Source organism: Chelonoidis abingdonii, chromosome 5 (assembly GCF_003597395.2).
Source record: "Chelonoidis abingdonii isolate Lonesome George chromosome 5, CheloAbing_2.0, whole genome shotgun sequence".
NCBI lineage: Eukaryota > Metazoa > Chordata > Testudines > Testudinidae > Chelonoidis > Chelonoidis abingdonii.
In genome coordinates, this window is record NC_133773.1 from 121885564 (window position 1) to 121909511 (window position 23948).

Genomic DNA, 23948 nt, shown 5'->3' on the forward strand with positions numbered 1-23948 from the left:
CAGTGGTTGGGGAAAGAAACTAGGAGAAGGAGGGGGAAGGGAATTTTGGAACTTGGAGTCATGAGGGAAATGGTGATAGACTGAAGCCAGGGGATGGGGAAGGGGAACAGGGAAAGACTGGGACTGGCTGCACAAGGTGATTGGGACTCTAAGTCATTGGGGGAGAACGGGACAAAAGTGTTGACATTCAGCAACCATTGAAGTCGCTTGGAGCTGTGCTTGGTTACATAAAGTGCCATATAATGCTTAATATTCTGAAAAATCGGATCCTAGATGTATCAAGTTGGGCACCCAGAAGTAGTGGACACTTTTGACTTAGTTTCTCTGTGCCTCAGTTTCCCATCTGTAAAAGGGGAGATAATACCACCATCTCCCATCATAGGGATATTGTGAAGATAAAATGTTTGTGAAGCACTCCAATACTATAGCAATGAATTCTGTGGGAAAGCTCTTGAGGAAATTAATAATTCTGTCTTCAGAGCAGGGTTGACTAGTGTGCTATAACTAACACCAAAGGACATGCACTGAACAACGAGGATAAAAAATATTGAATACCTGCTCTTTAACTGAACACCCTCCATCTTGTGCAGTGTACTGAATGAGTAGGGGGTCCTATGGAAAAAGATATGGCATGTAATTAAAGCAGCGGTTCTTCAAACACCTTGCGCCTCCCCCCCTCTTCTGACAACCAAAAATTACTACACAACCGCAGGAGAGAGGACCAAAACCTGAGTCCACCTGAGCCCTGCCTCCCGGGTCAGTGGGGTCAAAACCAAAAGCCTTCAGCCCTGGGTGGGGGCCTGTAATCCGAGCCCCGCCGCCCAGGGCTGAAGCCAAAGCCTGAGTCCCATGCCCAGGGTTGAAGCCCTCGGGCTTGGGCCCCGGGTAGTGGGGCTTGGGCTCTGCCTTCAGTCCTGGGCACCAGGAAGTCTAATGCCAGCCCTGGCAACCTCATTAAAAGAGAGTCGTGACCCACATTGGGGTCCTGATCCACAGTTTGAGAACTGCTGAATTAAAGTATTTTTATCATATGCATTTACACAATGGGGTGGAATTGAGGTTGCACAGACAATCTTAATTCTGGCAATTCCTAATGTTTTTGAGTTTTTGACTTTGCAACCTTAATGCTCTTTTAATGTGTCTTGTGTGCATGTAATCATATACAAACCCACAACATTATTTATCAAGCACTTATTCTGTACAAGGCTGAGCACAAGTCACAGGAGAAGGACAGTTCCTGTGACCTAGACACACTTTGAAGCCCAGAAGATGGAGTAACTTGTGACAGCGTGGAGTAGTTCTGTTCACTTCTGGTGGGCATTCACACACAAAGAACATTCAAGAACTGCAGGAGTTTAGATTTTGCAAGGCAGGATGTAACAGCCAGCAGCGCTGCTCCCGTCATCCTGATGTCCATTATTTGCTGCAGGGAGCGGCCCCCACGCCAGGGCCACAAATAATCGCACAGGGAGTCCACGGGTGGGTGGGCCCCAGCCTTCCCAGTACATGATGTGCGGCTCTGCTGGGCTCAGAGGTTGCCTGCGCCTTGGGCTTCAGAGAGGAGCCAGCAGATGGCGGCGCCTCTCCTTGGCTGGGAGAGAGTCCCGAGCACGTTGTTTCCAGTGTAAACCCTCGCTTTGGTTACAAACCCTGCCTTCCTCCCCTCCCTCCCTCCCCCCCCGGAGGCTGTGTATCTATCTCACATTCACATCCCAGCCTGTCACTAGCACATCCGAAGGCGAGCATGGCGCAAAGGGGGCCACCCGTGTCTCTAACAGGGACCCTCTCCAGGACAGCCCTTAGCCTGGCGCTGCTGCTGCTGCTCCTCCTCGGTGCCTGCTGGGCTGCGCGCTCCTCGGAGCAGTTGGGCGGCCAGAGCCCCAGCTGGGTGACCCGGACAAGAAGGAACCCGCGGGAGGTGCTGTTCCACGGCGGAGGCGGCGGCCGGGAGGAAGCTGGGGCGCTGGGGCGCGCTGGCGAAGGCGTGGGGGCTGCTGCGGAGAGTCGCTCCAGGAGAGCATCCTCCACCTCCTCCCGCCCGGCCAGGGAGCAGGTCTCTCTGATCAGCACCTCCTTCGTGCTCAAAGGGGACGCGTCGCACAACCAGGCGATGGTGCACTGGACGGGCGAGAACAGCAGTGTAAGTAGGGGCCCCTCCCCAGGCAAAGCCATCCAGCCCGGGGGGGCGGAAGGCATCGCACCCCCTAGCGGAGAGCCCAGCAGCTGCCGCCCCTGCGCTGTAACTAGATGGCCCCAGCCCTCCGCGCTGTATTACGGTAGCTGTTCCCTTCCCTACCCGGCTGCCCAGGGGAGCCTTGCCGGGGGGTCTGGCGCTCTGGAGTCGGCGCAGCAACGCAGCCCTTGCGTGCGCGGCTGGTGACAAGTGCATCCCCGGCTGTGCCTCAGGCAGGTCCCCGGCGGAAACTTGTCGCCTCCTCCTTGGTCACGCCGATACTCTGGCCGGGGAGGCAAGGGGGTCGCCGTGATGTAGGGGGGCGGGAGGAAGAGAGACCAGACCGGGGGCAGCAGCAAGTCCTATCCCGGTTGCGCGACTTCCCCGGGAAGTTTGGAAAGTTTGCAGCATGTATTCCGCACGTACATGGAGAGAGGGGTTTTGGGGTGGGACTGCACCTGGAACAGGTCTCCCGGGCTCCGGTTGCCTCCTCTGGCCCGCGACGCTGCTCGGGCTGCATTGGCCGCTGGGGCGAAGGGGCAGGTTGGGGGTGACTTGTGGGGAGGATCGGGCCCGAGGGATGGAAAGTTGTTTCTGTCTCTTATCCTCGGGCGGCTGTCGGCAGCTCCAGGAGACGCCTGGTGGCCGGTCACACCCACCCACTGTGGTCGGGGAGGAGACGCAGAGGGAGAGAGCTGCGGCCAGAGCATTATCTTCCCCCTCCCCCTCAGCCTTTCATAAAAGTGTCGAGGCTCAATCGATTCACCTCAGCTCAATCGCCTGCTTCTAATCCCTGGCCTGTGGGAGAGGCGTTTGCTAAAAGGCCCGAGAGGGTAAAAAAACTCAGCTGAGGCACTTGGTTGTAAATTGTTCTCACGCGGCTAAATGGAGTCGGAAGAGGCGCAGTAGCGCCGGGTCATTGGTCTCAATTTGAGCTTCATTCCTGGGTCTGCTAACGCGCAGGGGAAAGGGCACGAGTGGTGGGGATGCTCCAGCTTGAACACTTCGATCTAGCGCGTACGCACCCACTCAGCTTTCCAGCCTCACCATGACCCTCACCCCTGTTATTCTGTTTCATTTCAAAGTTACACTTTATTTTTGGTCAACCCCAAAGCCTCCCCTCTCGCCGCTCAAAACTGAGCTCTATCGCTCAGTGCAGCAGCTGACCCTGGTCTGGTCTCACCTGTGCAAGTAGCACACAAATGAAGGCTCCGCTGTTTGATTTGGTCGAAATGGGTAGAGTTTATGGAGTCAGGTGTCTTGATCTCTCAGCTCAGAAACCTAGGGGACCCATTCTGTCCTATGGTGTAAACGAATGGTGAAACTTGATTTTAATATATCCATTATACTTGCCCCTTTTTGAATCTTTTAACAAGCTGGCTTCTTATGTACTGTTTGAAGTTTTATACAAATATCTTGCTGACACTGATGCTTTTTTGTATGTACACCAAGTTTCAGAACTTTGTCAGAGTTAAAGCAGTGTGTGACTTTGTAATATTTAAATTAACTAATTATACGAGGCCAACTTCTCTGCTGGGGTAATTCCATTGATTTAGCCCATTATCTGTTTTTAACTGATATTCAACCTTGTCTTTATTTCCTTTATATCCACAGATAATGGGTATATATTTGTAGAGATGGTTTCTGGGATTTGCTGCTTCTGAATTTATCCTGCACTAAGACATTATTTCATAACACTGTGTAACGTAGGTAAATATTACACAGCACCAGGCATTGTGTAATATCTGTATAACCACATAGGCAGTGAAATCTTGTTATGAAAAATCTAGAACGATTTTCTCCTCAAGATTTTAGTATTTCTGGAAAATCTCAGCTTTATTTTATTGTAGATCAGCTGAGATCGTGGCCTTTGTTTGAACCTGAGCTTTGCAAATTGTGCACAGTGTTTGTTTAAACTTGACACAGTTCAGAGAGCATGTGTTGCATTTTCCATAAATGTATGGATTAACATCTTCCCCTTTGGGTTGTCAAATCCACTTTGTGCCAGCTCTGCTAGTGGGTCACACAAGAACAAGAGCTGTCCAGTGAGCAGGCTGGCTGCTTATGTTAATGCTTATTATATAATCTGGTATTTTCATGTGTCAGAGCTAGAGACAGCATCACAAAGCTTGACACCCAGTTTCTGATTTACTTAGGAGGGAAGTGTGCACTGATAGCCATTTTCTTTTCATAGAAAGTATTGCAAATTATCAGCAACATCTATTTCTCTAGATTCGTCCTTTCCCTATTTCTGCTTTCAGAATAATGCCATTTCTTTTCATGGGCAGTGCTTGCAGGCTGTTAGGGCTATATTTCTTTCTTGAAGAGATCACTATTAAAAAAGTTGGCTCAAGTTCAGATTTTTAGATACAAAAAATTTAAGAGCTTTCATGCAAAGTACTCTGTGTTCTAAAACAAATACCTTGCTAATCCACACACTATAATCCGCACTTAAAACTAGTGGTCTCTCCCCATCTCCCTGCAAAGATTTAATAGCAGATGCTGCAGTGTTAGCTTGTATTGCTAAGATTTCATTATTTTTTCACGATATTCTACAATGTCTGTACGAGTATACGATGAAGTAGTTTCCTCAGTAGCAAAAATACATTACACTGTCAGAATGGAATACAGTTGATGCATTATCTTATTCTTTTATTGTTTGTGCACTTATTAGTTTACTACATTTATTAATGTGTTGCAGGACTCCACATCATTAGCGCAAATAGATGTTCTCTACTGTATTTACTAATTCAGTGACAAAAATGTTTAGTTGTGCTGTGCTATTTTAAAATCATGCCGTTCAGCATGTCCGCTATCGGCTGAACTGTCCCACAGTGGGCTGGACCAATGACCTGGAGGTGAAAGGCTCTATATCCCATTAGCAGACACCTGAGCACCTAGTTCCTTTGCTTAGCATGCTTTTAAAAAATAGGTAGGTGGCAGGAATTTTCATCCCCCTGATTCATTAGACTTGTCTGCTAACGTTTGGTTGGTTTTGTTGTAGAATATGAGTTGATAAAATAATGAGGAACCAAAAGCTGCTACAAAAAATGATCCGAGGATTGCAAAGAAGGTACAGAACTAGTCTGTCTGAGAAAAGTAGAAGAACTGTGTCAAGTTCATGCAGTAAGGATGAGATGAAAATGATAGAAGCAAATGTCACTGTTCTTCACTCTGTTGTGAGTTTAAATACCTCAGGCAACAAAAAACCCTGTTGAATTTAACCAAGGACCTGATTTACAATCCACTGAAGTCTGTGGGAGACTTCACTGGGCTCTGGTTCAGGCTCTATATCCATGTTAGAAAGCAGGAGGAGCTTTTGATTAACTTCTGGTAAGTATTTGGAGCAAGGAACAATAATCTAAGTGAAGAAATTAATAGAAATGGTTACCAACCTTGTGCCTTATCCTTCACTATTGTAATAATGTCATAACTCCCCTCGATCTCAGTAGGGAAGGATGGAGCCAGAAGCTACTGAAGGCCTGATCCAAAGCCCACTGAAATCAGTGGAAAGATTCCCATTGGTAACAATGGACTTTAGATGAAGCCTTGAGTGCCTCCTTGTTAGATGTTGAGCACTTTCAGATGCCACTGAGGGTACGTCTACACTGCAGCTGTGAAGTGTCATTTTTCAGTTCACATAGACTCATGCTAGCTTTACTTGAATTACTACCATAAAAATAGCAGTGTGGAGGTTGCGGCACAGGTGGTGGCTTGGGCTAGCCACCCAAACTCGGATGCAGAGGGTGAGGCAGGCTTGGATTCGGGTGGCTAGCATGAGCTGCCACCCATGCTGCTGTTTTTAGCATGCTAGTTCCAGCAGAGCTTGTGTGGGTCTGCCTACCTGCACTGGGAATCACACCTCTCAGCTGCAATGTGGACGTAACCTGAGGACAATGGTGCCAGAACAATTTTTATACAAGGGGTGCTGAAGGCGGAGACCTTGTTATTAATACTTCAAGCAAGAGGGTGTGGCAGCACTCCCTGCACCCTTTATTCCTGTACCTATGTCTGAGGATGGTGGGAACTGTTTGGAGGCACTCAGCGCTTTGTAGGCTCAGGCACTAAACTAGTTCTCTCGCACTTTACAGGACCGGTGGTTGAAAATTTGACAGCAATGAGCTTTAGACAATCATATCCTGTTAAACACCTTACCTTGTAAAATAAATAAAGGAGAAACACACAGTAGGATTATTCCCTTGAGCTCCGTGACAGAGAGACAGATAATCATAAATGGTGAGTGGGCAGCTGTTTCTCAGAATGTTGTTCACCTGCATGAGTAGTTCATTGAATGCGCTGCCGTGGAACACTCGTGTGGATCAAGGACAAATAAACAAACCTGGAAAGGGCTTAGACTGCTTGATGTAAATAAATTTAAAAAGCTCTGTGATCATCCTGTAAATCCTACTGTGCTTCAAAGGAAGTGCTTAATTTGTAGTTGCATGAGGAGGCCATAAATTAAATGTATCCTTTACCCCCTCTTTTCTTTGCTTTAGAACTCTGCTGTGTACTTCTGTTGTCCGTTCTTAGTGTAGTTATTTTTCAGAATTAAGGAAATGTTAGGTTTGATAGCAGAGGGGTGTATAGACTTGGAATGGTTGTAAAGGGAGTTTGAATAGCTAGGAAGATCACTGAACACTTCCTCGTTCTGTTAATATAGGGAGCTGTGTAAATTGCTTCCTGTTTTGTGTCCTCATTACTTTGTTTTGTATTCTGAAGAATTAATTATTTATAAATTCCATAAACAGCAAGCTTGTTCCTGACCTTTTCTGACAGTAGTCTGTCTAATCAAAAACATTGTTGGGGATGCAAGCCTTGCAAAGCTGGTACTTTTAATGTTAATTGCTTAGCTGGTTAGTTCATTCCTACAGTCAATGTTTGCACTTCCCCTTCCCCTGTTGCTTTGAAAGTGCAAGATCTGACTTGCACTTCTACTTCCAATCAAAAGTTCTTGCAAGTGGAACTAAGTTACTAACCTGTCCTAAAAAATCATAAACTGGAGGCTTGACTGCTGGGTTGCACAATGTGCCATTAACATCCACAAGAGTTATTGATTGGTAGTCACTTATCTGATAAAGTAACAATACTTTTTCTATCAGGGTGTATTTCACAATATTTACAGTTTGCCATCTGTACAAATCATCTTTATGCTGTGCTAAATTTAATATGCAGCTTTGAAAGTTTACTAGGGATACAGTATTCGTATCCAGTTTAGGGGAATATAATTTATTAGTGAAAAAGCTTTAAACAAACAATTATTCTTTAGAAGTAGAGAACTTAAAGCCATTCAGTGTTCTGTGATTACAAAGTAAACAGTTTCTTCACAGTATTGGACTCTTACTGACTCCCATAGGAAATATCTATTTGACCTTAGTGTTCACTTGTGTTTTAAAAAAAATCAAAATTAAGAGAAATACTTGAAGAATGAATCTCATATTCAGATTTGATCTTGAGTCATTGGATGCTCTGTGCAGACTGCTAAAGTGTTGTGAACAGGACTTCAGCCAACTAGTTCTTAAGTCTTCAGTTTCACAGTGTCTGTACTTCCTTTTTTGTTTGCTTGACAATATTAAGTCTGTGCAGTCACTCATTTGCCCAGTAGGTTGGTGTCTTGGTCCTATGTAGCCCTCATAAATGTGTAGTACAGGGATACAGTAAATGCTTTTATATACCTTTAAAAAGATCCAGTATTCAGTAGTTTATCAAAGAAAGAAAGATCTGCTGTGTATATATACAGTAGTTACTATACATAGAAATTTATCTGCTTTAACAGCCCAGTTAATCCAGTTATCATTGTTTGATAAACAAGTATTTTGCTTAATTTAAAAATGTTACTTTTTGCGATGCAGTTTCACCACATATGATTTATACAATCCAGTGACCACTAAATGTATTCTTTTGGCAGATATTTTATTTAATTGGTTTTCTGTTTTGTTCAATTTGCAATAAATTGCACTGTTGGAATCCATAAAGAAGATTGACTTCAATATTCCTGTAGCAATATCTGTAACTGTGAATGTAACTATTTATCCAAACTAAACAGCACTTCATCTTGGTGATTTTTGGTTCTCTTTATCAAGAGGGCCAGATTACTACTTATGGGACAAAAAAGAGAACATAGTCAAAAATCCTAACTTCCTGGACTTAATAAATGACAGATGTATTGCAGACTCCAAGGCAAGTTCCCCACAGGGAAGATTTTTTTTTTTAAAGATTCTTTGAGGTGTTGGTGAAAATAAAAACAAAGTTATTCTGAAGGGACTTGCAGAATCTTACACCAAAAGCACTGACCTTCTCAGTGATTTCTTAACTGGCTGAATTATATTCCGAGTTTAATCTAATGATAAAACAAAACATAAACTTTGTAGTTTGTATTTTTTCCCCCTCCATTTTACCATTTTTTTTCTTTTGTAATTTCTCTGTATCTGAACAATTCTATCAAGTGAAGGTAGGGGGGCAGCACCTCTGTGGACACTGACAACCCACCCAGCCCCAGCACCTCTCAAGCAGACTCCTGAAATTGACCCATAAGTTCATCATTAAATGTGTGCGCCAACCCTTTTGTGTGTGTGTTTGTGAAGGGTATATTAGATTTCAGAGTAACCTGATTCATCAAGGAGAGGAGCAGAATGTAAAGAAGTCCCTTCCTACTGCTATGGCCAGAGGCAAGGTGTTTGGAGGAAAGTAGGGGGAAATGAAAATGGAGGCAAAAGAAATGTAGCAACTAATAATAAAGACATAATGTACAAAACAGTAATATCTCTGTCATAAGGTATATTTCCCAAATCTGAACCTTAGTGTCCAAAATTTGGGTACCTGCATGAAACCTCTAAGCTTAATTACCAGCTTAGATCTGATAGCCTGCCACCACCCAAAAATATAGATGTTTTGGGCACTCTGACCTCCCCACCTTCCCTGGGACCGCAAGAACCAAAATCCCTTGGATTCTTAAAACAAGGGAAATAAACCATTCCCCTCCCCCCCCTGACTTCCCTGAGAGAGACAGTATTCCTGGCACAGAGAGAAATTAGCTCCTCTCTCCCCTTCCCTCCTCCCCTACCAGTCCTGGTGTTTACACCACTCTCCTGGGATAAACAATGGGAAACAAGGAAAGATCAATCAGGTTCTCTTAAGAAATCTTCTTAATAAAAAGAAAGAAAAAGTAAAGAATTATCTCTGTACTTCAAGATGTAATATTACAGGGTCCTATAGTTTACAGACAAGGGAAGACCCTTCCTCCAGTACCAGTACCAATCAAAATATTACCAGCAACTACACATATAAAAGTTAACCAGCCAGATCACAATGTGCAAATAGAGAAACAACAATTTAAAAAGCCTAAATTGCCTGTTCTACTTACTATTTGAACAGAACTTTAGAGAGCCTGTAGTAATGTCTAGTCCCTCTCATACCCCCGAGAAAAGACACACACACAGAACAAAGGACCACACCCAAAACTTCCCTCCATACAGGGTTGAAAGTATCTTGTATTCTGATTGGTCCTCTGGTCAGGTGTTTAGTTCCCTGTTTGTTAACCCTTTACAGGTGAAAGAGACATTAACCCTTAGCTATCTGTTTATGACAATCTCTAATACCGCAGACACACAGTGTGTGCATGGATAAACCAAACGGGGATTTATAATATCTCATTAGAGAGTGTCTAGGCTTTTGGCATCAGGAATATATCCTGAAGTGGAAATTTCAGACACTACCCTTCACAGACTTGACAATATTAGACACCTATAAATAGAGACGTTTGGGGAGAGAAATGAGAAAACTTTTAACGCTACTGATATTCAGTGAGTAGGAGAATCTTTTGGAAGGAAGAAGTAGGAAAAATGATGATTATTTTACTGAAGAACAGGGTCTGTCCCTTCTGAATAGGCACTTTCAGTGTATCTGTGTTCACTGGACATATTCATATTGGGGAGGCCAGGAGATAGGAAGTGACACTTCTTCAAACCAAGGAAAACTTTGTACCATTAGAGGTCTGCGCCTCTAATGTATTCCCAAATAGTGTGTCTATCACTCTGTCAATTAAGGCCAATTAGATTAGCATTAATGTAAAGAAAGAATATGTCATATAACATAAGTAGAGTCCTTGTTGCAACTGCAAATAAAACTTAATTTCTACAAACAAAAAACAAGTTGGAAGCGTGTTTCAGTGGAGTCTGGCTGACACCATAACATATCGGAACCTTCTTTATAAAAAATTGACACCTTTAAATAACCGAAATGTCTAGAATGAACTGTTAAGTGATCCAACTGGTTCCTCAGTTCTTATTCTTTTATTTGCATTGGGTAGCACCTAGGCGCTTCAGTCATGGAACAAGACTCCATTGTGCTAGGCACTGTGCAAATATAGACAGAAAGATGCTTTTTGCCCCAAAGAGCAATCTTGCAATCTACAATTTAATACTTCATAGACCCACTGGGTAGAAGAAATGAGACTTTCATGTGCAGTAGGCATTGGTGCATAGAGATTGTGTATGGTACACCTAGCATTTGCACAAAGAGATCCCTCTTTTACACGTCGATATGGAAACACGTTGACACATGTTGCAAACTCATTTGAAAAAGTTTTCCTAAATAGATACATTTGTTACTGATGAGTTTATTATTAGAATGATGTATTGTGATAATGTCTATACAAATTTTAATAATAGCCGTAGCTAGAAACAATATTTTACATATATGCTATACTGTTTTTGGCAGTAGTGTGTATCTTTGACTGATTCAGCAGTGCATGGAGGGCAGTGGAAAGACTTTGGCCATGATTGCGCAGACGCTTAAGCACACTGTAATGGTACTAACAGCTGTAGCTCCAGTGACTTCAACATAAGCACTCACATGAGCGAAGTTCTTCATCTGTTTAACAGTATTAAGGATTGGGGCCATTGACTGCAAGTTCACCTGGTGAAAGTTAATCAGAATTCTGAAGGACATTAAGAAGGAGTAAGAAGTATGGTCCAGTGTTTAGGACAGCCTGAGACTCAGTTCAATTCCCTGCTTCACTACAGGCTACCTGTGTGACCTTGGGAGAGCCAGTAAAATGGGGATAATGGTACTTTCCTACCTCCTGGGATTCTAGCAAGGATCAATAAATGCATTAAAGATTGTGAGGTGCTCAGATACTATAGTAGTGGGAGCCATATATGTACCTAAAATAGATTAGATTTCCTATAGCCTTGGCCATTTTTAGCTTTCTTGCAGCTACTTCATAATGCACTAAAATGGCAGAATCCTAGAAATCAGAGATGGAAAAATTCTATGAGGTTCATTTAGTCTACCCTGCTACTAATGGGTGCTTATTCCCGTGAGTGGATCTTGTAGTGCTTAGTTCAGTCGATACCTTAAGTGACTGGGCTTCTGTCACATCTATAGGCAGATTTTTCTTTTTGTCTCATTATTCCTAGTTACTCCATTACACCACCTGGAATAATTTTACTTCCTTCTTAGTCTTCATATCCTTCAGATTCTTCTAAAAGTAATCATGTTTTCCCTTTAGTCATTGTTTCATTAAGTAAAACTAACTTAAATCTTCCTTCTTAAAATAGACTTGCCAGCTCTCTAATCATGGCACCTAGGTACCATGGTGACTGATGCCTTATTATAAACACAGACAGAGAGAGACTAGATCTTTTCTGAATTTCCTCCAGTTTCTCTTTCTTCATTACCTCGGGTCCTCCAAAAATAAAACTGTAGAAAAGTCATTGTTAGTAAACTGTGATTCATTTTTTTTTCATAATGAGAATTTAAAAGTACTTTGATAAATTTGGCCAGTACTTAAATTCCAAAGGGTTAAAGCTCATTTTTATGCATTGTTTAAAATGACATTGTTTGTTAATATTTTGTTCTTTTAGATGGAATCAATAAATTAACAGTTTATACATGTCCCTGTCCATTTCCCTGAGATCTGTGTCTCTTATGTCTTCCTTTTTAAGCATGTGCCAAATGGACAATTGGACAATTGGAGCCGGGCAGGAGTTTTTCAATGTACTGTTTGAGTGTTTTTTGGCTCAAAAATGTCAATTCATCAAACTGACAACAGTTTGCAAAATTTCAACAAAATTCCCAATTTGAAAAATTTTTGGAAAACAAGTTTCAAAATTATCAAACCAGGGATGTTTTGACATTTTCAAAATGAAAAGTTCCTTTTTTGAGTCAAAATGACTGCTTCAGTATCTACTAAATTTAAACTTCAAAAAGTTGAGTCAAAATTATCAAAATATTTCAATTGACCTCAATAAAAAAAAATGTATTTCCAGCTCCCAAATTTTTTGAGTTTTTTTTTTTTTTTACTTTTTGTCCTAATTTGGAACGAGAAGGTTTTTTTTTAAAAAAAATCTTAAATTTTTGCTGGATGTGAAAACCATTGTCCTCCCAGCTCTATGGACAATGCTGTAGAAGTCCAGTCCCAGTTACTGGAAAGCAGATGGGTGTCCCTGTCCCCAGTGGGGGGACAGTGTGCATGTTTTGTATCATCCTTGGGCTAATGTGTGTAGGCTAGGCAGGTGGCAAGCTACATTGTGTGCAGCACTAGTCCATGCAAAAACATGCTGTTGTTGTTGTTATTGTCCTCCCTCCCCAGAACGTAAGAGCTGTGGAAAGGGATTGTCTTTTTCTGTTAGTACAAGTGCTAGTATGATGGGGCCCTGATCCTCGACTAGGGCTCTAGATGCTACTGTAATACAAATAAATTATGGTGGTGATGACTGAGAATTGAGCTGTCCCACCCTTCAGCTCTGGCTATGTGAAACTTCCATCTCCCTAGACTCTCTCATTAAGAAGGAGTTGATTTTCTCGGCTACTGGAGAATAGCCTGTTTATGATTAATGCATACCCACACTTGCTCCAACAACCATCATTCCTGAAAGGCAGATGCTCGAGGGAGTGAAGTTAAAGGGTTAGCAGGAATATACTGAAACTGCAATTTCAGCTTGGGGTGGTGTTTCACCTTGTTCAACGTGACCAGTTTTGAAGAAGTATTTGTTTCTTTATTGCAAACAGGATTGCACCAGGGGATTGTTGGCTGTCACTAGATCTTCTAGGTGTCTAGCTTTATAAGATATTCTTCAGTATCTGGCTCCCTGGGATTGTGCTTATCAGTTGTTCCTTTTGCAGGATCAGAGTTGTTTGTGGGTCTCTCACACAAAACTAATGAGCAGTGTTCATTAAATATTAGCGTTGGCCCTCAGTGGTAGACAAGAAGTGTTCTGAATATCTGTATTTATTCTTTTGTGGATGTACATGGTGCCTTGGATTCACCTATATCCCAGATACTGACTGCTTGCAGCCTGAATTTTCCATCTTTCTGACTACTTTAAAAGACACTTTCAAGGGTTGGAAACCTAAAATTAGACCTGGCAGCTGTTCTTTGGTTTGTGGATCTGCATGTGTACATCACTTCTCTCATCCTCTGTCTTCTCAATCTGTGAACAGCAGGAGTATTACTAAATGAGAAACACCTGATCAGGATTCTTGTATATTTCTGTATCCCTTGTGGTTAGAATAAAGCAGGCAGCTGTGTGTGAGTGCTCAGATGGAATCCTGTCACCTGGGCTGGACTGCCCAGCAGAGAGGTTGGGAGTTTATCGAAGTTGCCCCTCTTATTTTGGAGAAACTGGTAAACTTTTGTAGGGCTCTGGAAGTCCCTCTAAAATAGTGGTGCCCCACTTTTCGAGCCTGCAGGCCAAATACATGATTTCAACCCAGTCAAGGGGCTACAAGAAACAGGTTGAGGCAGATTCTCTGCCCTGTTCTGCCCCCTCTTTCTGGCTCAGGCAGCATAAAGGGAGCAAAAACCACCCACAAGTTCTAGTTGGGAATCCCTCATCTTCAGGAGGTACAATGGATTCAAAGAGGGAGCTGTATTCCTGCAGTCTAGGGTGACCAGCTGTCCCTGTTTTATAGGGACAGTCCTGATATTTGGGGCATTTTCTTCTATAGTCATAACTGGCAGTTAGTTCTGAGCTTCTCTCCTTCTCCTCTCCTGGGTTGCTCTGAGTGGTTGTGTAGGGGAGGGGAGTCAGCACTGGCAAAGCGACTTGAGATCTGATCCTGCTCTCTTTGGAGCTCCCACTGCCTGGCAAGGAAGCAGACAGTAGTGGAGCAACTGGAGTTATGCTCAGACCTCTTAGTCCTTGTTTCACGCTGTCTGTAGACTCAGATAGAAGACATCACTGCCTTGGCTCCGTGAGGCTCCCATTTGGAAGATTGCCTCTGAAGCCACAAGGATCTAGAAACTTTTTTTTAAAAATTGAAAGATGGGATTCAGTACAATCTACATAAACATATCCTGTGGTTTGAATCTGGCCTGTGGGTCGGATGTTTGACATCCTTACCATGGAGGGTAACAGCTTTCAGTCATCACCTCCCTGAGTGGATTTGATTGATCACTTTTCAGATGAAAAGCTCCATATCCCATTATCAGTCATCCAGCTGTGTAATCTATCTCTCTGTCTGTACCACCCTAATCTAAGTATTTATATATCCCCCACCCCCACCCTCACACACTGTGGTATCTGTGCCACAGAGTCATCCAACCTCATTCACCCCAGTTTAATGAAAACTCTTAAATATTATGTTTAATGCACAATTGAGGCTCTGGGGGGAACTGTGCATTTTGCTATAATCCCAGATATCACTATGGATTTTGTTACCTGAATTTAGTTCAGATACTAGTGGATACTCATAATTCATATGACTCAATCATAGAAATGTAGGCTTGGAATGGACATTTTGCTGTTTGGACTCTCTCAGGGCTAGAGCTAGGAAACAAAAGCAGAGGACCCCAGGGTCAACCTGGTTTAGCCCTAAAATAGGGGTTCTCAACCTTTTTCTTTTTGAGGCAGCTACAACATGCTATAAAATCTCCACAGCCCACCTGTGCCACGACAACTGTTTATCTGCATATAAAAGCCAGGGCCAGCATTAGAGGGTAGCAATCAGGGCAATTTCCCAGGGCCCTGCAAAGCTAAGTCGCTCAAACTTCAGCTCCGGGTGGCGGGGCTTGTAGCCCCGGGCTTCAGCCCCAGGTGGTGGGGTTTCGGCTTTCTGCCCTGGGCCCCAGCAAATCTAATGCCAGTCCTTCTTGGCAGACCCCCTGAAACCTGCTCGCAGTCCCCCCCTCCCCGGGGGGGCCCGGACTGCTGGTTGAGAACCACTGCCCTAAAAGACATTCAGTGCTGACAGATTCCTATAACTCTGTCACCTTTCAGAACCGTAGACTGTAACTTGTGTATATTTTGCCTGCTTTAACCTGCTAATAAACCTTCAGTTAGTTAGTACAGGATTGTCTTTGATGTGAGATCTAAGGTACAAATTGACCCCCGGGGTAAGTGACTGGTTTCTTGGGATTGGGAGCAACCTGAATATTTTGTGATCTTTGGTATGAGTGGTCATTTATCACTAAGTCCAGCAAGATAGACTGAAATGCCCAAGGGGACTTTCTGACTCCATGGTAAGACTGTTACGTTATATCAGGAGTTCACATTTGTTACTGGGTTGATGAAATCTAATTATAGAACATATCACCAGTTTGGGGTGACTGCCCTGCTTTTTGACAGTCTGCCCTGAGGTTGGCACTCACACTGCAGACAGAATGACACCCCTCGTGTTCCAAATTGAAAGGGGTTCAGATTTGAGCTTTGGCTTCTGAATATTCTAAGCAGTAGAAATATTAGACATTGTAGCCAGAGCTTAGAATCTTGAAAATGATCCCTAAATAGTTTGATTTAAGTGGTATCTTATTTCTGGCAGAGTCTCTTAAAAATAGCAAATAAGACCTATGAGGGTTATGGTGACATTAAAAAGCATTGCCACGCCCTGCTGTGTGCCATTGTTAAAATAATTTATTGTCTTCATTTGCTCTTAAAATCTAGTAGCAGGTTCCGACATAGTGAGATACGTGTATTGTCGCTTGGGTTAGAGACTGTTATTTCAGGGGGTGAAACATACATGAAAAACTGTCATCTTGATGTCTTTTTGCTGTTGTGTATTGAAGCATTTTTTTTAGCAATATTTCAATAATTCATTCATTGGAAAGACAGGATACATGTCCTGAATGTTTTCTCTAGTTATTTGAAGTTGGATTAATGCTAGTTAAATGGGCAGTCTTGTCTGCTTGAGGATTAATCTTGAATTTAAGGCATTAGTCTCTTCGTACATGAGTGGTAGATGCTCTTAACTGCAAGTAAGTTCTCATCTTTTATTTATGAAAGTTTACCTGACGTTATTCAAATGTCTGGCCCTTTCTAAATAATTAAGAAATGGATGCCTTTGATGTCTGAATGGTTGACTTTAAATAGTCGATCTTTCTTTGTGCTGTGTGGGAAAGCTATTTTGATGTACACAAGCTTTGCTTCTTGTTAGCTCAAGGCTTCCGTAGCATAATTAGGCTTGGTTTGCTGGTTCAATAAAAACTGTTGGTGGAAATGTTTAAAAAACCAAACAAAGAATCCCACCAACTTTCTCATCAAATGGAGAGTCATGGCAGTGACTTGAAGCCCAGGTAGTGTTGTGTTTTTGTTTTAAAGGCCTGACTATTGCCTGTCTCCAAGGGTTTTGGGAAAGGCTGGGGGCAAAGGTCATTTGAAAACCTTCTTGTCTTTTCTCGTTTATGAATGTCTCATGATCTTCTTAAAAAGATATCTAGCTCTTCCTCTATAGTTTTAAAATTTTGCTAGAAAGGCAGCAATTAAATCATTCTACTGTGTGACAATCTAGTGGGCTATCTATCTCTGGGCCCCAGGGAATTCTCAGCTAGTATAAATCAGCCTAGTGCCATTGACTTCAATGAAACGATATTAAATTACATCAGCTGTAGATCTAGCTCCTAAATCTTGGTTTCTTCTATAATTCTCATTTGAAAAAAAGAGGAGGAACCTGTGTGTGATGGGATGTGCACCCCAGCCAGGCCCTGAAGGGGTTAGTGTGGGCCTGAGGGACCAATTTGTAGCCAATCACCTCCTAGTGGGAGAGCTAGGGGGAGGGATAGCTCAGTGGTTTGAGCACTGGCCTGCTAAACCCAGGGCTGTGAGAGGGCCATGTAGGGATCTGGGGCAAAAGTCTGTCTGGGGATTGGTCCTGCTTTGAGCAGGGGTTGGACTAGATGACCTCCTTAGGTCCCTTCCAACCCTAATATTCTATGGAGAAAAAAAAAAAATGGAAGCCCAGCTGGGCAGGAGTGCGTTGGATTATAAAGCCAGGAAGTGTGCGGTAGAAGGAGGCTGCACAGAGAGAATCTGCAGTCACTCCCTGGGAGCAGAGAGGGAGGAGAAGAGAAAATAAGCCTGGGGTTCTAGCTGTGGAAGAAGGGCCAACCCCAGAGGGGTTGTGGGGAAAGAGCACCTGAAAGGACCAAGTAGGAAGAAATGCAGGGAAACAGCAGCAAAGGGTAGGACTGTGCAGATCTTGGCTCTTTGCTATAGGATTCCTGGGCTGGAATCCAGTGTAAAAAATGGGTCTGTGTTCTCTTACCAGCCATTGTGAAGTATTACAGGAGCACTGGAAATGCCAACCAGACAGCTGGTCTGGAGAGACTTCCTTACCCTGGAAGGGGAGGACTATATGGTGACCTGGCCAGAGAGCCCAATCACAAAGAGGGAGTACCCTGACATGTGAAGAGAGGGGTCGCAGCTTCACTAACTGATGGAAGAGAATGCCAAACCAGGTGAGAGTTGATTCCCGGAGCAGCTACAAAGAGACAGCACTTGTGGTGAGTGAACTCCTCAGGGGCGGCTCTAGGTATTTTGCCGCCCCAAACATGGCAGGCAGGCTGCCTTTGGCAGCTTGCCTGCGGCAGGTCCCCAGTCCCACGGATTTGGCGGCACGCGTGCTGGAGGATTGCCAAAGCCGCGGGACCAGTGGACCATCCGCAGGCAACTGCCTGCCGCCCTCGCGGCAACTGGCAGAGTGCCCCCTGTGGCTTGCCGCCCCAGGCATGCGCTTGGCGTGCTGGTGCCTGGAGCCGCCCCTGGAACTCTTTCACACAGTGTTGGGAAGAGGGAAGATACAGGGGAGCAAGAAACACATGGAACTGACCCAGATAACATCATTGGTCCTGCATTCCTCTCTCTGCATTTGCCTTTTTTTTAAATCTTCACCATTCTCTTTTTCTAACATTTTTATTGCATTTTTGTAGAAAGAATCTGTTAACTCAATCATGGATTCCCCCCCCTTCTGTGTTTACTCTTGTTTTTACTCCCTTTTTTGCCCCTTGCCTCCTTTCTGTGCATTTATTTCACCTTTTTTCTTTCTTTTTTTCTATTTGTTTTTCAATATCTGCAGGATCAGCAGAAATAGACCAGAATAGCACATTACATATAGAAGGGCTGGCAGCTGAAAGGAAACTAATATCCTGGTCAGTTTCCCTCTGCAGCCCTTTCATAAAGAAGGAAACTGACTGGAATTAGTTAATGGCCTTTTGCATCAATCTTTCTGCACACTGAACCTGATGCAGAGGAAAAGTGGCCCAGACAGCACAATCCTAATCACTTTCCCTTTGCAGAAGGCTCCCTCTATACAGTCTGATTTTAAGAAATGCAGAGCACTGTAATATCACAAAGGTATAGGGAGTTGTGGTTCTCAGTTCTTTCAGGATCAGACATGTAAAGCCTTACTTTCCCAGGATCTGATCCAGAGTCCACTGCAGCTAATGGGAGTCTTTTAATTGACTTCAGTAGGCTTTGGATTAGACCACTGTCATAGTATAATTCCTCAATCTGAACCTTAGAGTTCAAATTTGAGGTACTAGCATAAATTCCTCTAAGCTTAATTACCAGCTTAGATCTGATAGCGCTGCCACCAGCCAAAAATTCCAGTGTTTGGCTCACTCTGGTCTCCCCAAAACCTTCCCTGGGGGACCCCAAGACTCAGATGCCCTGAGTCTCACCACAAAGGGAAATAACCCCCCTCACCTTGTCTCCTCTTTACTCCTCCAGGCGTTCCCTCCCTGATGGCCCGGGGACGATCACCCTATTCTCAATTCCTTGAATGCAAACCAGCGAGATCAGGTTCTCTCACCCTCTACTCAGAGTCCGCTGCAAATGCAAGCTTTGTAACCTAACACAAAAGATTTTCTCCTCCCCCTCTGTCTTCTTCCTCCCACAAATTCCCTGGTGAGCTGCAGACAGCAATCTCCTTGAGCCCCCCCCCCCCGGAAAAAATCAACAGGTTCTCAAAAAGAACAGCTTTATAATAAATAAGAAAGAAAAGACATTAAATGGTCTCTGTATCAAGGTGAACAATATACAGGGGTCATGGGCTTAAAAGAAAACAACCTGAATAAAACAGCCTTAATTCAAAAAAGAAAATACAATTTAAAAAAACATCCAGCAAACACACACATGTAAAATAACAAAACCAATATAAAAACTATATTGTCTTATACCGTACTTATAATGGAACAGAGATAGAAAGCCTGAAGTAGAGAGATCTCTCTCGAGCCGAGAAAGCACTAGAGACCATCAGACAAAGGACAAACACCCAAAAAATTCCCTCCTGAAGACTTTGAAAAATCCGATTTCCTGATTGGTCCTCTGGTCAGGTGTTTGGTTCCCTTTGTTAACCCTTTACAGGTAAAAGAAACATTAACCCTTAGCTATCTGTTTATGACAACCACTGAAATACCAAATTGGCTGGGCTGCTTTCATGTCTGCTAATCAAGATGCATCTAGGGTGACACTGAAGCATGATGGATGTTTATCATAGTGTAGTGATCCTGCCATTCACAACAAGTATTAAATGAAATCCCTAACTTGTTATCTTTATGATGCTGAACTTAATGGGAAATCTGGGATATTTTCTTGACTACACTCAGTATGGCAACTTCCTTCTCTTTTGTACTTACTGTAACGTTATATGCAAACTAAGTTTAGTAAGTACTTTTGTTGTGGAGACTGAGGCAATATGTTAATAGATGGACTATAATGATGCTATGTGGGAACATTCTGGTTCTTTTCTTCCTCCCCTTCACTTTTTTGGATGAAGGAACAAGAGTGCATCAAAACTTACATGCACGGACTGTAGAACTTAGTAATGGCTTAAACATTCAGGTTAAAGAGTGAGAGAGACCTGAAGAAGAGCTCTGTATAAGCTCAAAAGCTTGTCTCTCTCACCAACAGAAATTGGTTCAGTGAAAGACAGTCGTTCACCCACCTTGTCTTTCAAGTTAAAGAGGACACAGTTAGTAGATTAAGTTGGTCTCTCCTCCCTTATCTCTTGGTTTAGAAATGTCAAGTGAGGGGGTTTGATATTGTCTTGTTTAGCCTGGCCATTTAAATGGTCTTTGGAAGAGAACATTGTTCTTATTCTGATATGTCTTTTTTTATCCTCATTGTATCAGAACACACATTACCTAGAGCTTTTCTGGTGCTGTCGATTCAGAAATAAACTGATATATTTGCCCTAAAATCATTCCTGCATTGATCCCAGTGGTGTCATTAGTTCCAGTTTTCATGGTGGAGTCAGTGTTGTCATGCAACGTCATTGCCATACAACCAAGTCTGTTAGCCTCAGTGTTATGTCACAACACGGTGACATTTGCTTGTTGATGTGGTAATATACTGTCAGCATATCATGAGGCAAATGTCACCATGTTGTGATGACAAATCTGTCACTAAAGACAAACTTTTAAAAAGGGACAACCCTAACTGATCTTGAAAAAATGAACCTGTTTAGATTATTCCTAAATATGAGGTAAACAAGGTCAATCAGAAGTTTAGTGTAAGCTTTGGTCTCTGGTTTTTTATTACTTTACCAAATCAGGAGGATGAGGTGGATGGATGCATTTCTAGAACAAATAATAGAAATATCTAGAACACAAGACCTAGAAGCAATAGAGGACCTTAATTGCCCATATAATTGTTGTAAAAGTAATGTGGCAGAACACAAAAAATGTCTGATAGGTTTTTGGAATGTATTGGGGACAATTTATTGTTTCAGAATGTTCAGAATGTGGAGGACGTAATCGGGGATGATCATTTTAGACTTGATTCTGAGTAATGAGGAAATTGGTTGTGAATCTGAAGGTTGAAGGGAATTTGGGTGAAAGCGATAAAAAATAATAGCCTTCTTGATTGTAAGAAGAGGAAGGAGTGAGAGCAGCAGAGTGAGGACAGTGGACTTCAAAAGAGCAGACTTTTTAACAAACTCAGAAAACTGATAGTTAAGGTCTTGCAGGGAGGAAACATGAAGGGAAAAGTCAATAAGGAGAACCGGCAGTTTCTCAAAGAGACACTATTAAAGGCAGCAAACTATCCAGATACGAAGGAGAATAGGAAGAATAGTAAGAGGCGAGTATGGAGGCCATCAGGAGCTCTTCAATTACTTGAAAATCAAAAAGCAGCCTACAAAAAGTAGAAGCATGGACTAATTGCTAATGAAGAGTACACAAGAATAGCACAAGCATTTAGGGACAAAATTAGGCTGTGGTACAAAATTCATTACACCTAGCAAGGAACATAAAAGGCCATAAGAATAGTTCTTAGAGGAACATTGGGAGCAACAGAAAGGAGGAGGAAAGTATGGGTCCTTTACTTACTAGAGAAGAAGAGCTTATAATTTGTCATCAAGAAAGCTAAGATGTTTAAGGCCTATTTTACTTCAGCCTTCATTAAAAAGATAAATTGCAACCAAATACTTAACACAATTAACATTAACAAGGCAGAAGGAACACAAGTCAAAATAGGGAAAGAACAGGTTAAAGACTATTTAAATAAGTTGGATGTATTCACGTTGGCAGGGCCTGATGAAATTCATCCTCAGGGTACTTAAGGAACTAGCTGAAGCAATCCTGGAACTGTTAATGATTGTCTGTGAGAACTCCTGGAGGACAGGTGAGGTCCCACTAGGACTGGAGAAGGGAAACCTAGTACCTTTCTTTATAAAGGGGAACTAAGAAGACGTGGGGTATTGTAGACCAGTCAGCCTAACTTTGATACCTGGAAAGAGCCTGGAGCAAATTATTAAACAATCAGTTTGTCCATTCTTCAGTAGCTAATGTGTTTAATTAGAACATTTTTCAGCTTTGACACCTACAAATTATGAATCAGTCCAAGGGCAACCCAGCAGTCTTTATTCAGGTGAAGTCTTTGTAAGTGTTGCAGGATCAGGAACTAATATAGGATCTTCAACTCTAAACCATAGAATCATAAAATAATTTGGAACAATTTTGGCTCGACTGAATTTAAATGCTACAAGAAGAGAGACATGGAAGACAATGGCTTTGTATTTATTTGTACGTCTCTTCGTTCAAGACTGATTAAAGGCAATACCAAAACATACTAGACAGTATTTCTTATACCAGGGATTGGCAACCTTTGGCCCGCGGCCCACCAGAGTAATCCCCCGGTGGGCCGGACTGGTTTGTTTACCTGCTGCGTCTATAGGTTTGGCCAATTGTAGCTCCCACTGGCCATGGTTTGCCGCTCTGCTTCCCGCAGCCCCCATTAGTCTGGAGCAGCGAATCACAGCCAGTGGGAGCTGCGATCAGCCGAACCTGCAGATCTGTCAGGTAAACAAACTGTCCTGGCCTGCCAGGGTGCTTGGCCTGGCAGGCTGTGTGCCAAAGTTTGCCAATCCTTGTCTTATAACATAACTTCAGGGCATATTCAACTGGGATAGCTTTATTCAGTTAACTAAATGTAACTAACTTAAAGCAGTAGTATGTAACGTATCCATAGAGTTGGCCTGAGCCAGCAAGATACTGTTTCCTGAGAGTTGCTTTAGTGTATGGAAGTTGAAGGTGTGCTGCACCTTTCAGTGCCTTGCAGAATCAAATGCAGTGCAGGGGTGGCTCCAGGCACCAGCGCAGAAAGCTCATGCCTGGGGTGGCAAGTCGCAGGAGGCGGCCTGCTGGTTGCTGTGAGGGCGGCAGTCAGGCTGCCTTCTGCGCCGTTTCTGCGGGAGGTTCGCCAGTCCAGTGGTTTCGGCGGTAATTTGGCGGCAGGCACATCTGGGTAGCAAAAAACACAGAGCAGCCCGGAGGCAGTGTCTTTAAGATGTATGAGAATGTGCTAAAGGGAACCTAATCTAACCAGCATTGCCCTAAAGGCATCATGATGGAGAGTTTCCCTATCAGAGAGTTGTGAAACTATATGTTTGTTCTCCAAGCTGAAATGTCTCTGATCCCTGGCCTAGCTGAAGTTTCATCTGGTTGGTCCATGGAGGCTAGTCCTGTCTGATGTAGGTTTGGTCAGTGATTTTTTTAAATAGATTTTTCAAACTTTAGGGAGAAGCAAACAGTCCTTTATTACTTAAGCTTTGCATATCAGTGATAGGCTTAATTTTTGATTAGTGATCCCATTATGAAATGATTTGGTTGGATTTTGAAAAGTGACCTATAAAATTGAAGCTGCAGTTTTCTGGATCTTGGTTTTCTCACATTGAAAGTGTTAGAATGCACAAAATCTCAGACTTGTGTGTACAAACTGAAGTTACATGTACAAATCAACTAGTTCAACACTTATTTACCAGATTGTAAGCAGAAGTCTGAGGTTCTGTACAGGAAAAAATGGAAACATGAAAAAATACATGTACAATTTTAGAATCCATTGTATTTCCTCTTCAGATTTCTCACTTTAAATATACAGTATGTATTGGCTTTGTCTGTTTATCAAATTTACTTGTAAAGTAACCTGTATGGGTATTGATGGTTTTCCTGAGCTAAGGTTCTTCCTAAGAGCAGCAAACAATCCTGTGGCACCTTATAGACTAACAGACATTTTGGAGCATGAGCTTTCGTGGGTGAATATCCACTTCGTCAGATGCATGT

The 23948-nt window shown here is 42.9% G+C and overlaps 1 protein-coding gene across 1 annotated transcript in view; it reads left to right on the forward strand.

Moving 5' to 3' along the window:
• Positions 1 to 1571: 1571 nt before the first annotated feature.
• SORCS2 (sortilin related VPS10 domain containing receptor 2) overlaps positions 1572 to 23948 on the forward strand; it is an 844346-nt gene continuing 821969 nt past the window's right edge. Inside the window, 2 exon segments of the mRNA XM_032789791.2 lie at positions 1572 to 1599; positions 1602 to 2140. Coding sequence (XP_032645682.2) covers positions 1572 to 1599; positions 1602 to 2140 — 567 coding nt within the window.